We start from the raw sequence: 18,293 nt of genomic DNA, 5'->3' as shown, positions 1-18,293 counted from the left end.
TTGTTTAGCCATCGCGTTTAGCTAATAAAAGAAAAACCCGTCGTCGCGGTTTCGCTTTCCAACAAAACAGAGTAATCCCGAATTTCTGACGAATGGAGGCGTGTTTATTAAGTCGTCCAATAAAGCACCGTTCGAAGGTCGACCAAACAAACAGACAAAGCGGGTTTCTGTCCCTTGACCGGGCGGGAGACAACACTAGGTGCTTTGTTGTAAGCGCGGGAAGATTTTGCGGGGGCCCTTAATCGCGTTTTCTACTACGGCTCCACTTTCGTGCCCAGTCAAGCGCGCCGTGCAGTGCAAGCAGAAAAGCGGCGGCGCCTTTGGTCCGGGCCTGCGTAATTGGACGAAACTCGACCGTCGCTGAGCCGCTCTTAGGCAGCTCAAGTGCGATCCTTGCAAATAGCCGATTACGTTATCTCGCCGCGTCGCTTACACGCGCACACTGCGTCTGTTTGTTTTGACCGCGCGCGCTAAAAACGGCCTCGAAGCGCTGAGCGAATCGCGTTATTTCGGGTTGTGCTTTCTTTCGGCTATTTTTCGCGATGCATCGGGCTGAGAAAGCCGCTAAAACAGCGCCGAGGTCGTTTTGGATTGCTGCGAACGGGCACGTCTGCGTGATATGCGCCAGAGCGCTTGGTGTGTATATAAGCCGGGCACCATCCATGTACCGACTGCACTTTGGCAAGGCACTGGGTGCCGTAAACAACTGTTTTCACCGTTATCGAGAAGAGATAAGGAAAAACATCTATACGCCAACCAAGGCGTATCGCGATCCTAGATCTTGCTGGTGATAGCCGCCGATCGAAATGCTTTTTTCGCGACCGGCTTTTCACATGTCAAGGACAGTATAAGTTCTTCACAAATGCACGGTTAGCAAATGGTTTAAGGGTTCGGCGGTTGGAAGTTTTAAAATCTACGTTAAGCCATCAATTTCGGCTTGCCGCGAGCGCGACCGGCCTTGGCGTTCGAGCGTCGACTGTCCGGTTAAAAAAGCCGCATAATTTGCGACAACTCGATTTTGGCCAGACATCCTGAACCGCTAATTGTGTTGGTTTGCGGACAAACCGCCTCTTCGCCACGCTAATACGTTGTCATTACCGGCGCTCGACCATAAGTGGGGTGACTGTAGGAAGCAATCTGTCTGTCGAGCACGATTATTGCGCTTACCTTTTCCCTGTTTGATAGACAGGTGGCTCACTCCTGCGCTGTATAAAAGCAAAGCACCTGGGCTGTCAGCTGAATTGTCGATCCGCCTTCGATAACGCACAACGTATTTTACGGTCTGACCTTTCGAGGATTTTTTGCAGCATCTCTCTCCTATAGTTTGAAAAATCAGTTGGCGCGGGGTTTAGCGAAGTCTAGGGATACAAAGAATACCGCCATCAAAGATAAAACTGCGGCTGAAACCATTTCTGAATATTTGATTCAAAGTTCAAATCAGTTTGTAAGGATATAAGCTGTAGAAAAATCGCTAACAGTGCTCCGCGTTCAGATGTATATTTCAGGCTGATACAAAACTGCAACCCTGTTATAATCGAATTTGTTATTGTTTCAACAGATATACAAGGAGTTAAGCATTTAACTTAAAAAATCAAGAAGTATTAACATCAAAGATGTGCATTCTGAAATGTGCCCGATGGCTGGCCATCGTCTCCGTCATCTGCGTTGTATTTTGCTGTTATGAAACAGAGGCAAGAAACGACCTCAAAAAAGTCATAGTTCAAGGTATTTTTTGACATTTTTCACGCAATTTTTGCGGTAATTTTTCAAGGAATTCAGTTTTGACAAAAAATAATTTTGCCGTTAAAAAAATTATGTTGAAAATATAGTACTCTGTGTCTTTCTCGTAAAATGCTTTTGATGGGTCGTTTGTATTAACGTCCTGAAGTTTTCAGTCCGTTGTCTCAAGTCATTGAAATTAATTTTATTACATGCTATAAGGGGATTTATTAAATACGTGCGATTTACAAAATAAAAATATAAGTTTTTCAGTTAATTTGATGGCATCCTGGCAACTGGTCGTCGTTTTTTTGGCGATAAGCAAACAGGGCCGTTTGAAAAACCACAACTAGACGTTAAGGAGGCCGCAAATTGGATTGGCGAAAAGTCGGCGGTTGACTTCAAAACGGCCCTGATTCGATTTGACGTCTGACTGACGAAATACGTTGTACTTTCCCGATTCGGATAAGGTCAACCCCTTTGCCCAGCTGCAGTTTTGGCTTAGTTGTCCCTGTTTCCTTATAGTTACTCATCATATGACTGTGATCTGGGGGAAATCAAATCGCAATTTTCGAGACGTTATTTGCGACCGATTTCTATAGGAAACCAGCAGTTGTTGCGAATTGTTCTTGTACGTCCAATGTTCCAATTACACATACTTACGTGTTTCGTTCTGTTTAGGGAGACAGCACAGCAAGCCGCAGGGAAGAGTCAGACGAAATAACTTCCTCAACATCAACATAAAGGTATGTCTAATAATAAATTAACTTTATTTTTTACGATAACAAAACACATTTAAATGTTCTATGCCCTATTCAAACTTGAAATTTTGTAAACCAACTAATTCCGTTTAAACTTTTATGCTTGGTATTAGTAACAACTAAATACTGGCAACCATACGAGATATATCAAAAATAATTTTACATAGTTTGATCCAAGATGATTTTGTCTAATGAGCTGTAACGTGTTACAATAGCGTTTACACTTTTTATAAATTTTGCGCCTTTCAATAAAACTCACCTTAATAATTGTAGGCCTTATGGCAAATCAACAAGCCTGCGGTTTTTGAATCAAAACAATTTTCTCGTGCAGAAATGCCCACGTCACAAGAGATCGGTGTGCCGCCTCATGCGGATTCTGGTCCAGTGCCAGCGAATTTACTGCAAGGTGCAGCGAGGTTGTTCGCAAGTCTACCGAATGAACTCGAAAGGTAATTATGCCCAGCTAAACACAAAACAGTTACTGAGTTTAAAAAACAAATCAAACTCCGCGTTGTTTGTAACAAGGTCGACCTGATAGCTCCACCTATAGATAGCAATTGAATAATTTTTAAATTAATTCGCCCTCGATTTAAATTGTATCAATACAGATTTTGTAACTCGGAATGCCTCTACGTTATTTTAATTCATTCCTTTTATTTCAGGACAACGTAAATGCGTTTTCTGCCGCAAAAACGTCTGTCTCAACCGAAAGAACATGCACCTGACGTGAAGTGTTTCACAGAACAATATGTTACTATCTTGTGACTGTGATTTTATTTATTGCTAAAGATTTTTAGTTGCTATCCATGGAGTGTCAAAATGCAGGCGTAGACGCTACGCGATGCCCGAAATAGTTCTAAAGCTTATGGGGAGAAACCATCAGACTGAGTTGTGTTTAAATGGTTTTGTTCAAGTTAAGCTATTGAGTTTCGTTGTTTTGTTACTTTTAGAGTCAAGAAAACATCGACAATGATGTCCAGTCGTGTCATTTTTCCTTTATTTTCGTGTCTGATCGTTCATTTGTACTTTTGTAATAAAAAATCATATTTTATAGTCATGTTTGCTGGTAGTGGACTATACTGTATACCAGGGGTTCTTAAACTGGGGTCCATGGACCCCTTGGGGGTCCGTAACCTAGTTTTAGGGGGTCCATGAAGGCCCAATTAAAGAACTAGTGTATAATTAAGAAGTAATTACTTTTTTAAAGAAAACACTTTAATTAAAAATTAAACGGTTTTGCACTGGATGTATAGTTAGACTCCATTTAACTTTCACATTTTTCGGACTGAAATAAACAGAGTTATGAAATATATTTGTATTGTGACGTCATTTTGGAGCCTTTCTTGCCTACCGGGGTCCATGCAAAGCAAAAATAAGATTTAGGGGTCCGCGGTAAAAAAGTTTAAGAACCCCTGCTGTATACGAAAAGGTCAAGAATCAAACGCTTCACAATCTAATATATCTTATATTGCCCTAATTGTATGGTTACAATTTCCTAGTAGCCAAAACACGTTGTACATTTCAAACAATTTCAATAGACCAGTTGTTCTGTTTTTTGATCACGCCCCTTTTGTAGTTGTCCTGTGTGCCCCAATCAGATATTAAAATGTAACATACCGGTAACTAATTAAATCGTTATTTGTCGATTACGTTAAAGCGAACCGGCCTTCAAATAACAACAAAAGTTCAGTAATGGAAACTGAAACTTTGATGCAATGAGAATCTTGCGCTTGCTTTGCTGCAACAATTTCTAAAAGAAGTAATAAATAACATATGGTTACCAAAAGACAAACCTAAAATATTGGCATTATAACAAAGTATAAACGACAGACCGACACCTGTAAAAGTATTAACCTATGGACCAGTAACGAAATACTCGCGGATGGCGCAAGTATTTCACCCAATGCAAGAACAAATTATCAGAGATTTTGTTTGCTCATTGAAATTTGTAGTGAAGCTATCAACTGCATAGAAACAATAAAAAGTATTTATTTTGCGGAGCAAAATTGCCCTCCAACCGTTGTGAGCTAAGTTTAATTTTCGGCGTTCCAATTTTTGGCGAGTCCGAGTTGTCGTCAGGGTTGCCAGTTTGGATTTTTTAAAGCCAAATTTAAAAATTTAGGCTTTTTTTGAACCTCTAGGGATTTTTTATTTCAAAAAAAAATCCGGCGCTCGTCTAGAATTTTACCACTACGAACATTATTTGGGTTAGGGTGCCGGTTAGCGGCGCTCGTCTAGAATCCTACCACAACGAACATTATTTGGGTTAGGGTGCCGGTTAGCGTTTGGGTTTGGGTGAGTCCAGTAATAGTGTTAAACAATATTACTTGACCTACCCACACCCAAACACTAACCGACACCCTAACCCACATATTATGCATTGCTTAATATTTATTTTAACGTTGTGGTAGGATTCTAGACCAGCGCCCGGTTAGCGTTTGGGTTTGGGTGAGTCCAGTAATGGTGTTAAACAATATTACTTGACCTCTCCACACCCAAACACTAACCGACACCCTAACCCACATATTGTGCATTGCTTAATGATTATTTCAACGTTGTGGTAGGATTCTAGACCAGCGCCAAAAATCCAAATGAAATTTGACTTTTTTAGGCTTTTTTTGTTTTATTTCGAAATTTCATGAGTTTTATGTTAAGAAGAGATCAAACTATCACAAAAAGAGAAAAATTGCCCCAAAAAATGTACAAAAAGAGATAAAATGCAAATAAAATTTTACAAAAAGCGACAAAAAATTGAGAAAAATTGCCACAAAAAGAGAAATTCAATGTACAAGCATGATCATTTATTGTATTTTTATTAATTTAAGGAAAAACATAGGCTTGTTAGAGTTTGTAGTAGATTTGGCTTTTTTAATTTTTTCCATCTGGCAACCCTGGTTGTCGTTGACGACTAGAATTTAGAATTATAAATTAATTTATATTAATGCGGTAGACGCAGTGTTGTAAACAAGTCATTTTGAATTGACTTTAATCCAAGTCGAGTCATTTGCGAAAAATAGCAGGTCAAGGTAATTTAATATAAAAGTATAAACTGTTAGAATTGCTTGCAATTTGTCAGCAGATCCTAAGAGATATTTCGATTAGAAACACGGCGCTGGTCTACAATCCTACCACAATTATTAAATCAATCACAATATTTGGGTTAGGTTGCGAGTTAGCGTTTGGGTGTGGGTGGGTCAATTATTATTATGTTCATTATTTACCAATAATACTTGGCCTACTCTAACACGAAACGCTAACCCTAACCCAAATAATGTGCGTTGCTTTAATAATTGTTTCAACGCTGTGGTAGGATTCTAGATCGACGCTTTTGGCGCTATAATGGCTGTATTTTATAAATCGTCAAATATAAAATTTTATGTTATGTTTTTGTTATATCTTATTTGTTGTATTTACATATTTTATTGATGGTCATGCTGTACCATTAGTTTGCTGAGCATATTATCCAACCAAATATGTTTTTGATATATTCAGCTAATTTATTGTTGTCGTTGAGCTTGGATAACACTAAATTTATGCTGTTCAATCACTGTTCACTTGGAATCGGACTTTGCAAGTCCAGCACTCGCCCATTGTCAGAACACAGATGGAAAACAGAGAAGTCCCATCAACAAATTCTCCTTGGTCAATTAATGATGATAAACACGAAAAGTATGTTCTATTTTCGCATAATAATAAACCTAAGGATTTGAAAACCCATCCTGTTTTACATGTTAAAAGTTTTTTGTGGCGAAAAAAAAATTTTTTTTAAAGAGATATACTTCCATCTATTTGTATATATATATATATATATAAATATATATATATATAACATATGACTATCCCAGGAAAAAATAAGTGAAAAAATTTGTTTAAATGTTTATATATTACTGCCTTAATGTCAGTTCTGATAACTAGCTGCATGATAAAAAGGCATGTTGTCTTTATATATATATATATATGTAATCATATATAACTCTAACCAATATTTTGTTAGAAAACTTCACGCTTTGGTTGCAAGCATTCTAAGTGACAATCCAACAGAAAACTCTATCAGGTTTGTGTGGTTAAAGAGTATGTTCCAATACATTTAAGAATGTTAAAGGATATCCAACTGTGTCACTAATTACATTTCCTTTTGCAATAATACTTTATGTTATAATTGCAAATTAAGGTATCTGTCGCTACCATGTTATTAAAAATCCTATGTGGCTCAGTTGTTTTTAAATTTGTTAAGTTATATATTTCTATGCTATTTATAATTGGGTGGTTGGAGACATTTTAGGTTAAACAGTTATCTGTTTTAAATATCGTGTGTTGAACCATACTCATCATGATATATACACTATTTGTCAGTTAATAACATTTTACAAGTATTTCCAGGGACGGACAGCAGCGGCCAGTGTCACCACATAGTACAAATACTTTGTTTCAAACACCATCTCCTGCAAAACAGGCAAGTTTTACAGACTGTTTTGAGTTTCCATTACATAACACAGAGAAATCATTTAGCATTGAATTCCAAAAAGATTTGTCAAAATTTTTTTCTTGTATTATAAAATGAGCTGTAGCATGACAATTTACCATGCACGCCTTAGCATCAGGCAAAAGTAATCCCCTTTCTCTTTTTTTACAAGAAAAGAACAAAATAAATTTATATACTTTTACCCATGATATAAGGAAAATTTCTGTTAAATAAAGAATAACTATTTGATACAGGTTATAAAGTAATAATAATAATTAACTTTGTTGTGCAAGATACCTGTGCCTTCCTTAAAGAAGTCGACTAGCCTACATCGCTTCCAACAAAAATTGGAAAACACCATTGCACCAAATAACAACCAGCTTCAATCTAAACCTGCCTTGAAACCAGACGATGGCAATGGTTGTTTCAACTTTCCGGCAAACTTTCAGCACAGCGTTGATAACGGAAGCTTGCCACAGGCTTCAATTTTTGAATGTATGGTTGGTTTAAAATTCTGGCAAACATTACCAGATATTTGACTACTTGGATAAAAATGTAATCAGGTTTTGTGCAATATGCTGTTTGTAAATATAAATTCCTTTAAGTTTATTTATCAGAAAAAAGGCCATTTTGAAGTTAGCAGTTAGTAAAATTAGCAAGGCATGTGTTTACAATTTTGAGACCAGTTGTATATTATTTCTTTTCTACTTCCTGCCAAGCTTACGTATTTCATTTATAAAAGTTCAGTCAAAGACAAATGAAGGCAGCTTACATGATAGAACTATGATTTACTAGTCAATTAGTAAACTGCCTATTATTTGTAGCTTTAAATGAAAGGAGAAATGGCAGCTTACTTTCAGGCAGCGGTGGCGATTTTTTGTCATCGCCGAGTTTTCAAGGAAGCCTTGATTATTCCGAGGGTAGACTCGATTCCTATGATGATTGCAGGTTGGATTATGCTGATTTTATTTTGTTTATGGATTGTTGTATACCCTCTTTAATAAAATATCTGACATTTAGGTCAGTTTTAAGCCAGATATCCTATTCGATTTAGAAAACTTCTTTGCTCAGAATGTTTTCATCAGAGACTAGGATTATAATTTGCATCAGAGACTAAAATTATAAAAAGATTAAACTGGTTCAAGTTCAATTGACATTATTTTAGTATGTCAAGGCAGGGGTGTTTGTAATTCAAATTGATATATATATATATGTGTGTCTTGTAACTAGAAGTAATGGATGCTTGTATTGATATATATTTTCATTTTTTTTTAATTTAGTGTAAAAAATGAATGTTTTTTTGGGAGTAAATAAAACAAATTTTAATATTTTTTTTTATATTTTAAAGGCTTGTAAAAAAATTAGCTTTCCCTTTGACTAGCCCTTTTATTTTAGGCTTACCTTGCCTGCTGATGATTGTTCTAATGTAAAAAAGAAGACAGGGTGGGGTGAATTTTCTCCAAGACTGTTCGGAGATGTCCCCAGGCCACTTGGTAAGTTTCTTTTAATTGGCCATTTGAAATCAGCAATGTACGACTTATGGCCACACCCATGTACATCTGTATTAAAACATCCTTACACAGAAATGCAATGATGAAATATTTTTGCCTGCTGTGTAAAATAGTTTTTAATTCTTTAAATGTCCTAGAAAATCTAAACACATAGTTACATAATGCCTTACACTGTTCAACAAAAATGTATAACCAAGAAAAATATTAGCTTGGTATGTGTTTCCACAACAGAAGCTTGCCCTCCAACAGAACACATAATGTCGACGATAAAAGTTAAACTGATGATGCCATTTATTTATATGGCAAAATGTATATTTATATTAAAATTTTTAGACCTTGCTGACTGATTTTTGTTTGAAGCGGTGCGCTTCTCAAATTACAAGGAAAATATAATATTTTTTATATTAATAATTTTTAAAAAATATCTTAGGTTTACTTTGCAAATTTAGTCTGTTACAGGGTGACATTAAAAGCAGCTCACTCAACATTGTGTTGTGTTATTTTAATGGCACGAATGGTTGATGTTTTTTTAATTTCGTTTTTTTAGTGGAAAGTTATATTTCAGGTGATTTCAGCTACAACAACGACATGACCGCAACAACCAAGGCAAATGGAAACATTAACCTGTACTTACAATCTACACCTTTACAACCTCCAAGTATTGACACATCTGGAATAAGTCCATTTTCCAGGTATGTAAATAATTTTATTCTATATATTGTTTATTGACATTTAGACAAAACACAGCATAAAACAAACACTATGGTATACTGCAGCGTTGATCAACCCAAAATTGGGTGTATGTTTGATTTGGTTTGTTACTGACCGCAGTAACTTTATATGATTGGATTTATTAGGGCTGGTTCTCAGCAAGATTTATTCAAAATTTTAGAAAATTGGTGAAGCAATACTTCTTCATAAATGTCATTTTAAAAAAACATAATTATTCTAATTTCTTATGTTTTGCCCACCTTTTCAGTGAAGAATATCATGTTGGCTTTGTTGTTATATAAGCTTTGTTGTTATACTTACGCTTAGGATTGCGTTCACCACCAAAAAATGTTGAAGATCACTGGTATAAATGAATCTATTGGGTGCAATGAACAAGTAATGTATCTTGATAGGTGTCCAGACTTGCAGGAACAGTTAATCCAACAAAAGTTCAGAGAACTTGGCTTGGGCAATGGAACTCCACCACTCTCAAGCAACTCTACTTTAAATGGTCTGTGAAATACCTATTTTTGTATTATCATTCCTAATCCTACCTATTTTTTGTAATTAACATGGTTGTGAAAATAGTATTCATAAAGTTTGTTTTAAACTTTTGTTTTTGTATACATTTTAAAAATTAATTAACTTTTAATGTAGGTATTGTTCTGTGTCACGTCAATTAGGAAAATGTCTGAAATGTGGTCTTTGCAAAAAAAAAATAAAAGTTTTAAATGCGATTTTAATATTAAACTATCCGGTATTTTTTCTGCAGGCTTTCAAAGCGAGATTCTTCCATTTCCCAACAACCCACCCCTGAAAGCATTGGACCCGGCAAAACAGCAGACAACGCCACAGAAGGGCTTAAATCCTGGTAATATTACACCTGATTTGGCTTAGACACCTTAAATAAAATGAAGTAAAACTTTGTCTGCATCGGTAGAAAGAGTTTAGATTGTTGATGTGTGTCTGCATAGGCGCCGAACGTGGGTATGCAGAGCGTTTTTGAACTCCCGGATTTCTTGCAGGGCGTCATACGCCCTGGTATTTGACCAAGTTACATCCAAGAAAACTATAAAGATAATGCAAAATACGACCTCAGTAGCACAGTTTAGGTTCATTAACAGGTAACATAAAATGAAGTAAAATTTCATTTTCATGGGTACAATAAGTCTAAATTTTTCCTTAAAAAATGACGCCAAAATAATGACCAAATAAAAATTCATTGGTGATGTTAAATGCTGGATTAAGATTGCACATTTTCTGAACAATTAAAATAATGCTTTGTAATGTAATGCAAGCCAACAGTGCCTGAAATATCTCTTAGCTTTGTTTCTGTTTTTTCTTCTCCATTTCAACAATTGTGTTTAAAAGCTTTCATAGCGATATTTATTCAAGGTTGAACAAAATCCTTCGTATATGAAAAAAAAAATATGAAATAAAAACAAACTCTTGTGCAACTTTTAGGTTATCCAGGTCTAGATTGGGATCCCTTGCCCTCTCCAATAGAAGCCGCCAATCTCCGCGAATCTGCAACGTCGTCGGGAAACCTAGAACCGGGCTTATTTCGGCCTATCAACTCTCAATTGCACGCGGTAACATGAGATCTAATTGTATGTAGTTTGGCGCATTAAAAATATTATTTCATTGATTGCCAATCTCATATATAATTTTTCTCTCCTACATTTACGCGTAGTATTTAGGTCGCCGCTCAAAAAGGCTGAGAAACTGTTTTACTTTAATACCTTTCTTACACCAACAATTCTGTTTTACGTCAATACCTTTCTTATACCGACAACTGTTTAGCCGCCTTGGCAGAGCGGCTTACAAGATCAAGTGATGGGCAGTGGCGATCCAAAGATGCCTATTGGATACAACCCCTACTCAAGATTGACCAGTGAGTTTCTAAACAGAGGATTGGATGATATTTAACCTGTTCAGTTCTAAAAACCTTTTCTACTCTCTAACCATTCGTAGGTTTTACACAGCGCCCTTTTTATTAAACCTAAAAAATATACAAGAAAACTATTGACAAAATTAGGCAATATTATACTTATATCAGCACGGTAGTCCGCGGAAAATAGAAAAAAAAATTAAGGCCGCAATTGGCAAACTGGCATCACCCTGCTCTTAATTGTTAATGAAGATATAAACTTTTTCATATGAAGCAATCAAAATTTTTTTTAACTCGATATTTCAATCCGCTTTGTCCGTTTGTTAAAATGCTTTTATTGTTTTTGATGAATATTTTATAATTTCAGAAGTAAATGAAGCAGACTTGCCGTTTCAAAATGGAGCGCAGCCTGACGTAAGTTGTTTTAACCAAAATATTTTACAGCACCTTTACTGGTATACTCATATGATTTTTATTTGCTTTATTAGTTACTATGTTAATATTGTGATTTAAGTTGCTGACATTACGTTCAAACAGTTTTACAAACAAACCGTATTAATGTATGAATTACAATTATTTTTGCTTTGTTTCGTGTTTATTTCTGCTCAACCTCGGAATAAGTTGTGCGAAGTTATGGCTCAGTGCCAACACAATTTTTATAAATATTATATTTTTTTTTCCGAAAGGGTTTGACGGCAAAGCAAATAAGACGTGAATTATACAAATTTTACTTAATATTTTACACATTATTATCATACAACTGTGCACGGCCCCGACATTATTGTTTAATGATTTGTTCGCTCTCTAGTATACAAGCCGCGACTCTGCAGCAGTTTTGTTATTTTTGGAAGTAACTTTGCAAAAGCATGTCAAACAGCCGACTTTTAACAAACGCGTAAATACTGTTAAAACTGCATTCCGTAATCTAAATATATCTTAAATCGAAATTATATTATTAATATCAGCCAGGAAGTTGTACCAATAAATCGCAAATGCTTTATACCAGACTTATTAATGTTAACAAAACTTCTGCCAAGAACAACGACCGCCATTGAAATAAGCTAACAAAGAAGCCCTTTATGACCGACACATTTTTCGAACCCATCGGGATAGCATGTACAGCTCCCATATTGAACGATTATTATGTCACGCACTACGTCATGTTTCCACCAGGTGAAGTCCCCGATAAACCTGGCGAGCTGCGCGAACCTGCAGCGTTTCGGCACCGACAGCCCAAGCTCTAGCAACATGAGCCTGCACGCTTACCAGCAGCAATTCAACAACACGCACAACAACAGTGGAAAGCCCATGATGGGCCCGGGAGGGAAACCACCGGGCCCAGGGTTCATGAACCACCCCATGTTCGCGCCCTACATGTACCCGGCCATGTACCCCATGCTGAGCCCCCTAGATCGCGCAAAGCTACAGATGGGCGCTCCTGACATGTCGAACCCGATGATGTACCACTACCTGGCCCAGACCTTCCCCTACGGCGCGCAGATGCCCCCCCACGGAATGCCGCCCTTCATGCCCCCCTACATGCCGATGAACGCCGGTGGCGGTATGATGCCGTTCCCGGGCGCCTACGGTAGGAATTTTTTCGTCTTTCTGGGAGCGCTGGTATTGTTGGTTAAAACTGCGTGAAAATGCTATCGGGGTTAGATTTTTTATGATTGAAATAAAACGCATTTTGGCTGGATTATTTTCCTCGGCTATGCATTTCGCAAATTTATGATACTTTAAACTTTGTTTTGTCCCTTATGATTATGAAAGATGATACTTTTGTCCTTTTCGCAAGCCTTACATATATAATTATATATACTCTAATTCCAAGATGTGCTTTCTAAACAAAGAAAAAAAATACCCACAAGATTAGGTTAAAAAAAAAGAAAAACACTCCACTTTCACGAAGTACCTTAAATAAAGAAAAAAACTTTTCACTTTCAAGGACGATTTAAAAAAAGAAAAAATGCTCCAATTAAACAAAGTATTTCTCAAAGGTAAAACAGCAGCCTAATCTCCATTTACGCTTCTAGGGGGAGCCCCGCCGGGAAGTAACATGTTCGGTTGTCCGCCCGTGCTCGTCAAGCAGAGTCGGGCCTGGGCACAAAACAAACTCTACCTATCGCTGGAGGAGTGCTTCGAGCAGTACAGGAGCCTGGAGAAGGAACGGAAAAAGGTGGGCTGGAAAATTTGTTTGTCATTTCGTGCCACTAGCTCGAGCTTGGCTTTGTTTAGGGAAAGTTTCGTTGCCTCATTGCAAATAGGAAAAATACGATGTAAATCTGTCTATGAAAGATATACACTACACAGTTACATACACTAACGCAGGGGTGGGCAACCTTTTTAACACAAGGGCCAGTTGGAAATGTATTGCTTACAGGAGGGCCGCACATCAAATAAACCATACTTCATATTTTCAGCCTTTACTAGAAAAACTAATGCGCTACTAGGCTGCAACTACGGCAGTTTTGTTAGTGCTGTCTACTTGTGGATTCGGAAATAACTTTTCCCACAATTCCAATGACGCCTTTCTCGTACGGATCGGCTGAGTACAATTTAATCAACACCCTTAATTCAAAACCAGCTGTTAAACATAACATCTCAGTCAATATGCGTGGCAAAAGTCTCTTATACCCTGACCATACTAGAAAAGTGTAATTACCAAACAATTCTTTATCATGACAATGAGACACAAGTAAAACTTTATGAATGAAGATTGTTTTGTAATAGATGCCTTCCATTCGAGTTGAACTGCATTAGTATAGCGGTGTAGCCTAGGGGTTACATCGCACTTCAAACAGGAAACTAATAGAGCAAAAGTCCCAACATCGTGCGCACTCATAGCCTTATTTAGCGAAAAATAGCTGGAAGAAGGTGAAGGGCCGCATGTTGCCCACCCCTGCACTAACGTGTACGACAACTGTGATCTAGCCCTTCTGAAGTCGTTTTTTTTTCACCCGCGATGACGGTTAAGTATCGTAGTACACAGGAAGCGACTCACCAAATCTGTCGATCAATGTTGCGAGCAAGACAGGCTACAAAACAACTATAGCCTGCGGTGAGGTTCGAACTCACGAACTCCGGCCATACCGGGACCGTCGCTCTACCAACTGAGCTACGCAGGCTCAGAGCGGAGCAAGTCGAAAAAGTTTTCTCGTTTTATTCATTGATCGAAGATTTGGTTTATTTGCGATTGCTTCCGGTGTAAATCTGTCTATATAGTAAACTAATGACGCCGATCTGTGTTGCTTAAGTAAAAATGCATGTCCTATTTGCCCAGTTGGTAATTAATTTATGCTGCAGAATATGTGGAAACGGTGGAACGATAATAATTTTTTCGATTAATAGTTGCGTTTTTTTACACATAGCATGAACGGAACAAAGTAAATTAGGTTCAAACTTTTATGAAAACACTTTTTTTTTTTATTCTAGTTGTTCTCAATGGCGCTTCTCTAGGTCACGTCTTAGGCCATATCAGTGTTAATATGAAATTTTATAAGCGTGAAGGAATTAAATGAAACTTTAGGGTCCTGATATATTATGATCAAAATATCGGTCATCTGTTTGGTACGTGGCTCAATGCAAAACAAAGGTTATATCGGTAACGTGTTTCCGACGTTGTTTAGTGTGAGGCCGACCTGGCCCGACACTTTCCCGGTCGCCGAGTAACGAGCTCCAACAACACGCCCCTGCCACGCCCACCGCAGAACCCGTCCAGGGCCGACAAGCTCATTTCTGATCAGCAGCGGGAACACAGCAGGGTGAGTGTAGGAGATGAATGTTTAAAAAAGACTGTCTTCAATCCTTTAGCAAAGTAATATTACGTCATGGCCAAAGTTGTTTATTTTTTGAGATCAAGAAGCTTAAACACTTATAGTGTCAAGACAAGCTTTAATGTAAAAAAACGTTGTTGTCACAGCAGGGTGAGTGTAAGAGTCTTGTGCAGTGGTTCAACTTTTAGCTGACGGCACACTAAAAAAGTCTTAACTATTTTCCGGCACACTGTTAACAGAAGAATAGTAATTTTACAATCGCCCTCAACACACGACAAACTATATGTAAATGTCTCAATAATATTAATTTGTGACGGATAGTGCGTATGAGTAGAAAATGCTTGCGTCGTGCGTGTAGGCCTATTGGTAATGCAGATAACTTAATTTCCAAAATTGCATAAAAATAATAGCTGCACGCTTCAAAGTCTCTCGATGCACGCCGCGGTACACATTTTGGGCTAAAAAACCTGCAGGCTTGAAAAGAAGCCACAATGTAAAAGAAAACATAATCTAAAACTGTCTGCCCGCAGTACTTCGGCGACAAAATACTTATGGTTGACACCAAAAGTTCTTACAATAACAAGAAGCCTTGAGGGTTAAACTTTTCTTATTGTAAAATCAAATTGGAATTGTGACTTGCGAGCAATTATGTAGACATCTGATGTTCTCGCATTGCATATTCGTCGGGCACCATTAGCAGCTGCAACCTTCGGCTTTTTAGCATTCTTTAAATCACATATAACACCCTCTTTAAAATAAATTAGTTGACCTTGTTAGTGAAAAAATTCTTTTTGACAAAACGTTGATAATTACAAGAACAGCTTGTGAACTTATTTGTCTGCGCTAAAACAAAGTTTTTTTTTTATTAATGGCTCAAAATAAACGTAATCTACAATCAAATCTAAGTGTAACAAATAAAAGATGACGATTTTTGTTTGTCCACCAATGGTAAACTTAACTAAGAGAAGGTAAGAAAAAGTAAAGAAAATATAAGTAAGGGTAGTGGCTGAGTTCTTCCCATTGGCCAAGAAAGAGGCCGGGAATTTCTGAGCAAGTGATAGTGGTCTGAGCCAAGTCCTCTGACAACCTGTCACCACTAGGGAGCAGGTGCCGCCACGGAGGTAAAAAAAAATACTCTTTACTCTTCGGAGTGCACAAAGAAGAGCCGTGCAAAATATTTGTGAATTGTGTCCTCTTACGTGCAAGGTATGTCATTTATGAATGTAAATGTGCAAAAAAGTACCCCGACTATGTTACGCTTTTTCGCGATGTTATCTTCTGTGCGAACTTCCGAGCAATATTCAGCTCTAAAAAAGAGGAAATATGGTGATACATACTTCCTCTATGGTGATACATAAAAGTAAATGGTCCTTAGCTGCCTGAGAGCTTTCCTATTACAATTTGTTCTGCCTATTTTGCCATAAAAAAGAGTTTAAAACCCTATCGCTGACTTTCCCACCGATCCGTCCCCCTAGCGGTCGCTTACGGGTGCTTTTATGGCCAGGCGATGGCGCTGATCGACCGCATGGAGCACCTGCTCGAGGGGCCGATGCATCAGAACGTCAGCAACGCAATGGAGGAGCAGTACAAGCACATCAGGGAAGTGGAGGCGAGACGGCGCGACGAAATGAACATGAAACAGCGGACTGTGAGCGCCCCTGTACAAGACGACGGAGAATCAGGTGCTGATTAAACGAGCAGGGTTGCCACGATTTCTTTGAATGTTTAATTTAATTTGCGCGTTGAAAGGTTTTTGAAAAATCTGCTTAAATAGGCTTTGCAATTAATTTATGCAAAGCTTGAAATGCGTTCCGAAATTGCTAAAAACAAATATTTAAACTTAATATGTCGACCATAATACTACAGTACTACACTGTTATGTTTTTCAATAATATTTTGAGGGGGGAAATGTACCGGCGAAGAGCAACCAAGTATATGAACGAAGTTGCATTGTCCAAACAAATTACTTTTTTGAATTTTGCTTTTCCATAAAGATCTGTTAAAATCCAACCGCTAAAAATGAGCTTTTATTGTTGGTCATGGCTTATTCCAGTTACATTTAGCGGCCAGTGCCTTGCTTTGAAATTTTAATTAAAGGGAAATATACCACCCTTTGCTATTCCATCTTAACGATTTACCGCGGCTTTATCGGTCCCATTCTAGCCGCTGTCCACGTTGGACGCCACAGCCCTACATCCACCATACAAGAAGGTTTTTTTTTCTAACCCAAAGAAAGTCAAAAGTTAAGTAAGGGGTGAATGTGTAGCGGCAGTCTTCTCATTTGCCAAAAAGTAGGCCGTGAATAGACGAAATGTCAGTAATGTTCAGAACCATTCCTCGGATAAAAGCTCCATTTGAGGAGCTGGTCACTGGAGGTAGGACGAGAGTTAAACTGCGCATTGGCAAAAGGTTAACATTTTTACCTTTTTTTGGTATGGTTTTAGTGTCAATATTTTGTTGATATGGTATTAGAGTTCCCGTTTTTGGGATGGTGATAAATTTTGGTAGGGTGTTAGAAGTGTCCATATAAATGTCAATATAACTTAAATATTTTACTGCCCCTCAAAAAACTCAGTGTTACCTGAAAAAAAAAAAACTTACAGGCAGGACACAACCCAACGGTGTAAGAGTCAGATAAGACAACGGGAGTTTTTGCACATGCGTGCTAATGCTAGATCATATTTTACAGACGTGCTGACGGTGGCACTGGCCGACAGCGTTCAGCTGCTCACCAAAGCCACTCGAAAGGCTCGCACAGCCCTCTGGGTGGCGCTACAGATCACGCTGGAGCGAAAGCCGCAACCCGGCGACCGAGCGACCCCCATTACCCCTACCAAGGGATCGCCTTCTTCCAATGAAGACGCCGTCGATATTGAATCTCTGGTAAAAGGTAAAGGTGTAGGCTGGACTCGGCGCCTGATGCTTTATGTATCGGGGCGTCTTCGTCAGGTTACCGGAATCGTTGGGCCGATTACAGATATCCAATTAGGAAAAAAGCGAAAACCGCAAAAAAAAATTTGTAGAATTTTTAAGACTGGTTTACTTTAGTTAAGTATGGCAAGTTTGAAAAACGCTGTACCAAACCCTAACGTGTCTTGCATGTTATCCACTTATGGTTTTGTTTTACCATTCATTAAATTGTCGTTTATTTTTTAACTCTATAAAATTTATATGTAGTAATAGTTAATGGATGTATTGTAAATACGTGGCGAGTGAAATAAAGTAATAAGGGCCATACCACTAATATTAATGTTTATATTCAGTGCTTCACTAAATCCCGTTGGAAACTTGCTTTAATTTTTCTTGCATTCTGCGTGTTTTACAGAATGCTTTACATTAACCCATTTTCCTATCGTTTCGCAGCTTTAAAAGAAGATTAAACGGACTCACTTTCTCCGCTGATACACACTCTTCAATAATGGATTTGTTTCGGAAAATGCAGTTGATCAGCCTACCTATACA

At 37.8% G+C, this 18,293-nt stretch overlaps 2 protein-coding genes and 1 non-coding gene across 3 annotated transcripts; 2 read left to right on the top strand and 1 right to left on the bottom strand.

Annotated features, from left to right (window-relative positions):
• Window positions 1–1,562: 1,562 nt before the first annotated feature.
• On the top strand, window positions 1,563–3,531 carry LOC146145468 (uncharacterized). The gene is made up of 4 exons (XM_083390259.1): window positions 1,563–1,725; window positions 2,401–2,465; window positions 2,812–2,929; window positions 3,143–3,531. Exons 1-4 carry the CDS (start codon window positions 1,614–1,616, stop codon window positions 3,208–3,210), a joined length of 363 nt encoding a protein of 120 aa, XP_083246385.1. The 5' UTR covers window positions 1,563–1,613; the 3' UTR covers window positions 3,211–3,531.
• Window positions 3,532–6,084: 2,553 nt separating this feature from the next.
• LOC146145466 (uncharacterized) lies at window positions 6,085–18,211 on the top strand. The gene is made up of 18 exons (XM_083390576.1): window positions 6,085–6,149; window positions 6,475–6,534; window positions 6,861–6,933; window positions 7,236–7,437; window positions 7,767–7,890; window positions 8,338–8,435; window positions 9,019–9,145; window positions 9,578–9,675; window positions 9,937–10,035; window positions 10,629–10,756; window positions 10,968–11,058; window positions 11,423–11,469; window positions 12,229–12,643; window positions 13,092–13,234; window positions 14,685–14,819; window positions 16,336–16,513; window positions 17,521–17,721; window positions 18,195–18,211. Exons 1-18 carry the CDS (start codon window positions 6,085–6,087, stop codon window positions 18,209–18,211), a joined length of 2,301 nt encoding a protein of 766 aa, XP_083246702.1.
• On the bottom strand, window positions 14,109–14,183 carry Trnat-ggu (transfer RNA threonine (anticodon GGU)). Its single transcript has one exon. It is a non-coding gene; the product is annotated as a tRNA-Thr (tRNA).
• Window positions 18,212–18,293: the final 82 nt, after the last annotated feature.

The sequence above is a fragment of the Ascidiella aspersa genome, chromosome 5 (assembly GCF_963924565.1).
Source record: "Ascidiella aspersa chromosome 5, kaAscAspe10.2, whole genome shotgun sequence".
NCBI lineage: Eukaryota > Metazoa > Chordata > Ascidiacea > Phlebobranchia > Ascidiidae > Ascidiella > Ascidiella aspersa.
Note: the sequence above shows the minus strand (reverse complement) of the source record. Positions and strands in the feature narration are given on the sequence as shown.

What these genes read in the sequence shown, in the direction of transcription:
- LOC146145468 (XM_083390259.1), top strand. Translation starts at nt 1,614, where the DNA reads ATGTGCATTCTGAAATGTGCCCGATGGCTGGCCATCGTCTCCGTCATC. An exon ending in CAAAAAAGTCATAGTTCAAG is followed by an intron (nt 1,726 to 2,400) that starts GTATTTTTTGAC and finishes CGTTCTGTTTAG; the next exon opens with GGAGACAGCACAGCAAGCCG. An exon ending in TCCTCAACATCAACATAAAG is followed by an intron (nt 2,466 to 2,811) that starts GTATGTCTAATA and finishes TTTCTCGTGCAG; the next exon opens with AAATGCCCACGTCACAAGAG.
- LOC146145466 (XM_083390576.1), top strand. Translation starts at nt 6,085, where the DNA reads ATGGAAAACAGAGAAGTCCCATCAACAAATTCTCCTTGGTCAATTAAT. An exon ending in CACCATCTCCTGCAAAACAG is followed by an intron (nt 6,934 to 7,235) that starts GCAAGTTTTACA and finishes TTGTTGTGCAAG; the next exon opens with ATACCTGTGCCTTCCTTAAA. An exon ending in TGGAGAAGGAACGGAAAAAG is followed by an intron (nt 13,235 to 14,684) that starts GTGGGCTGGAAA and finishes GACGTTGTTTAG; the next exon opens with TGTGAGGCCGACCTGGCCCG.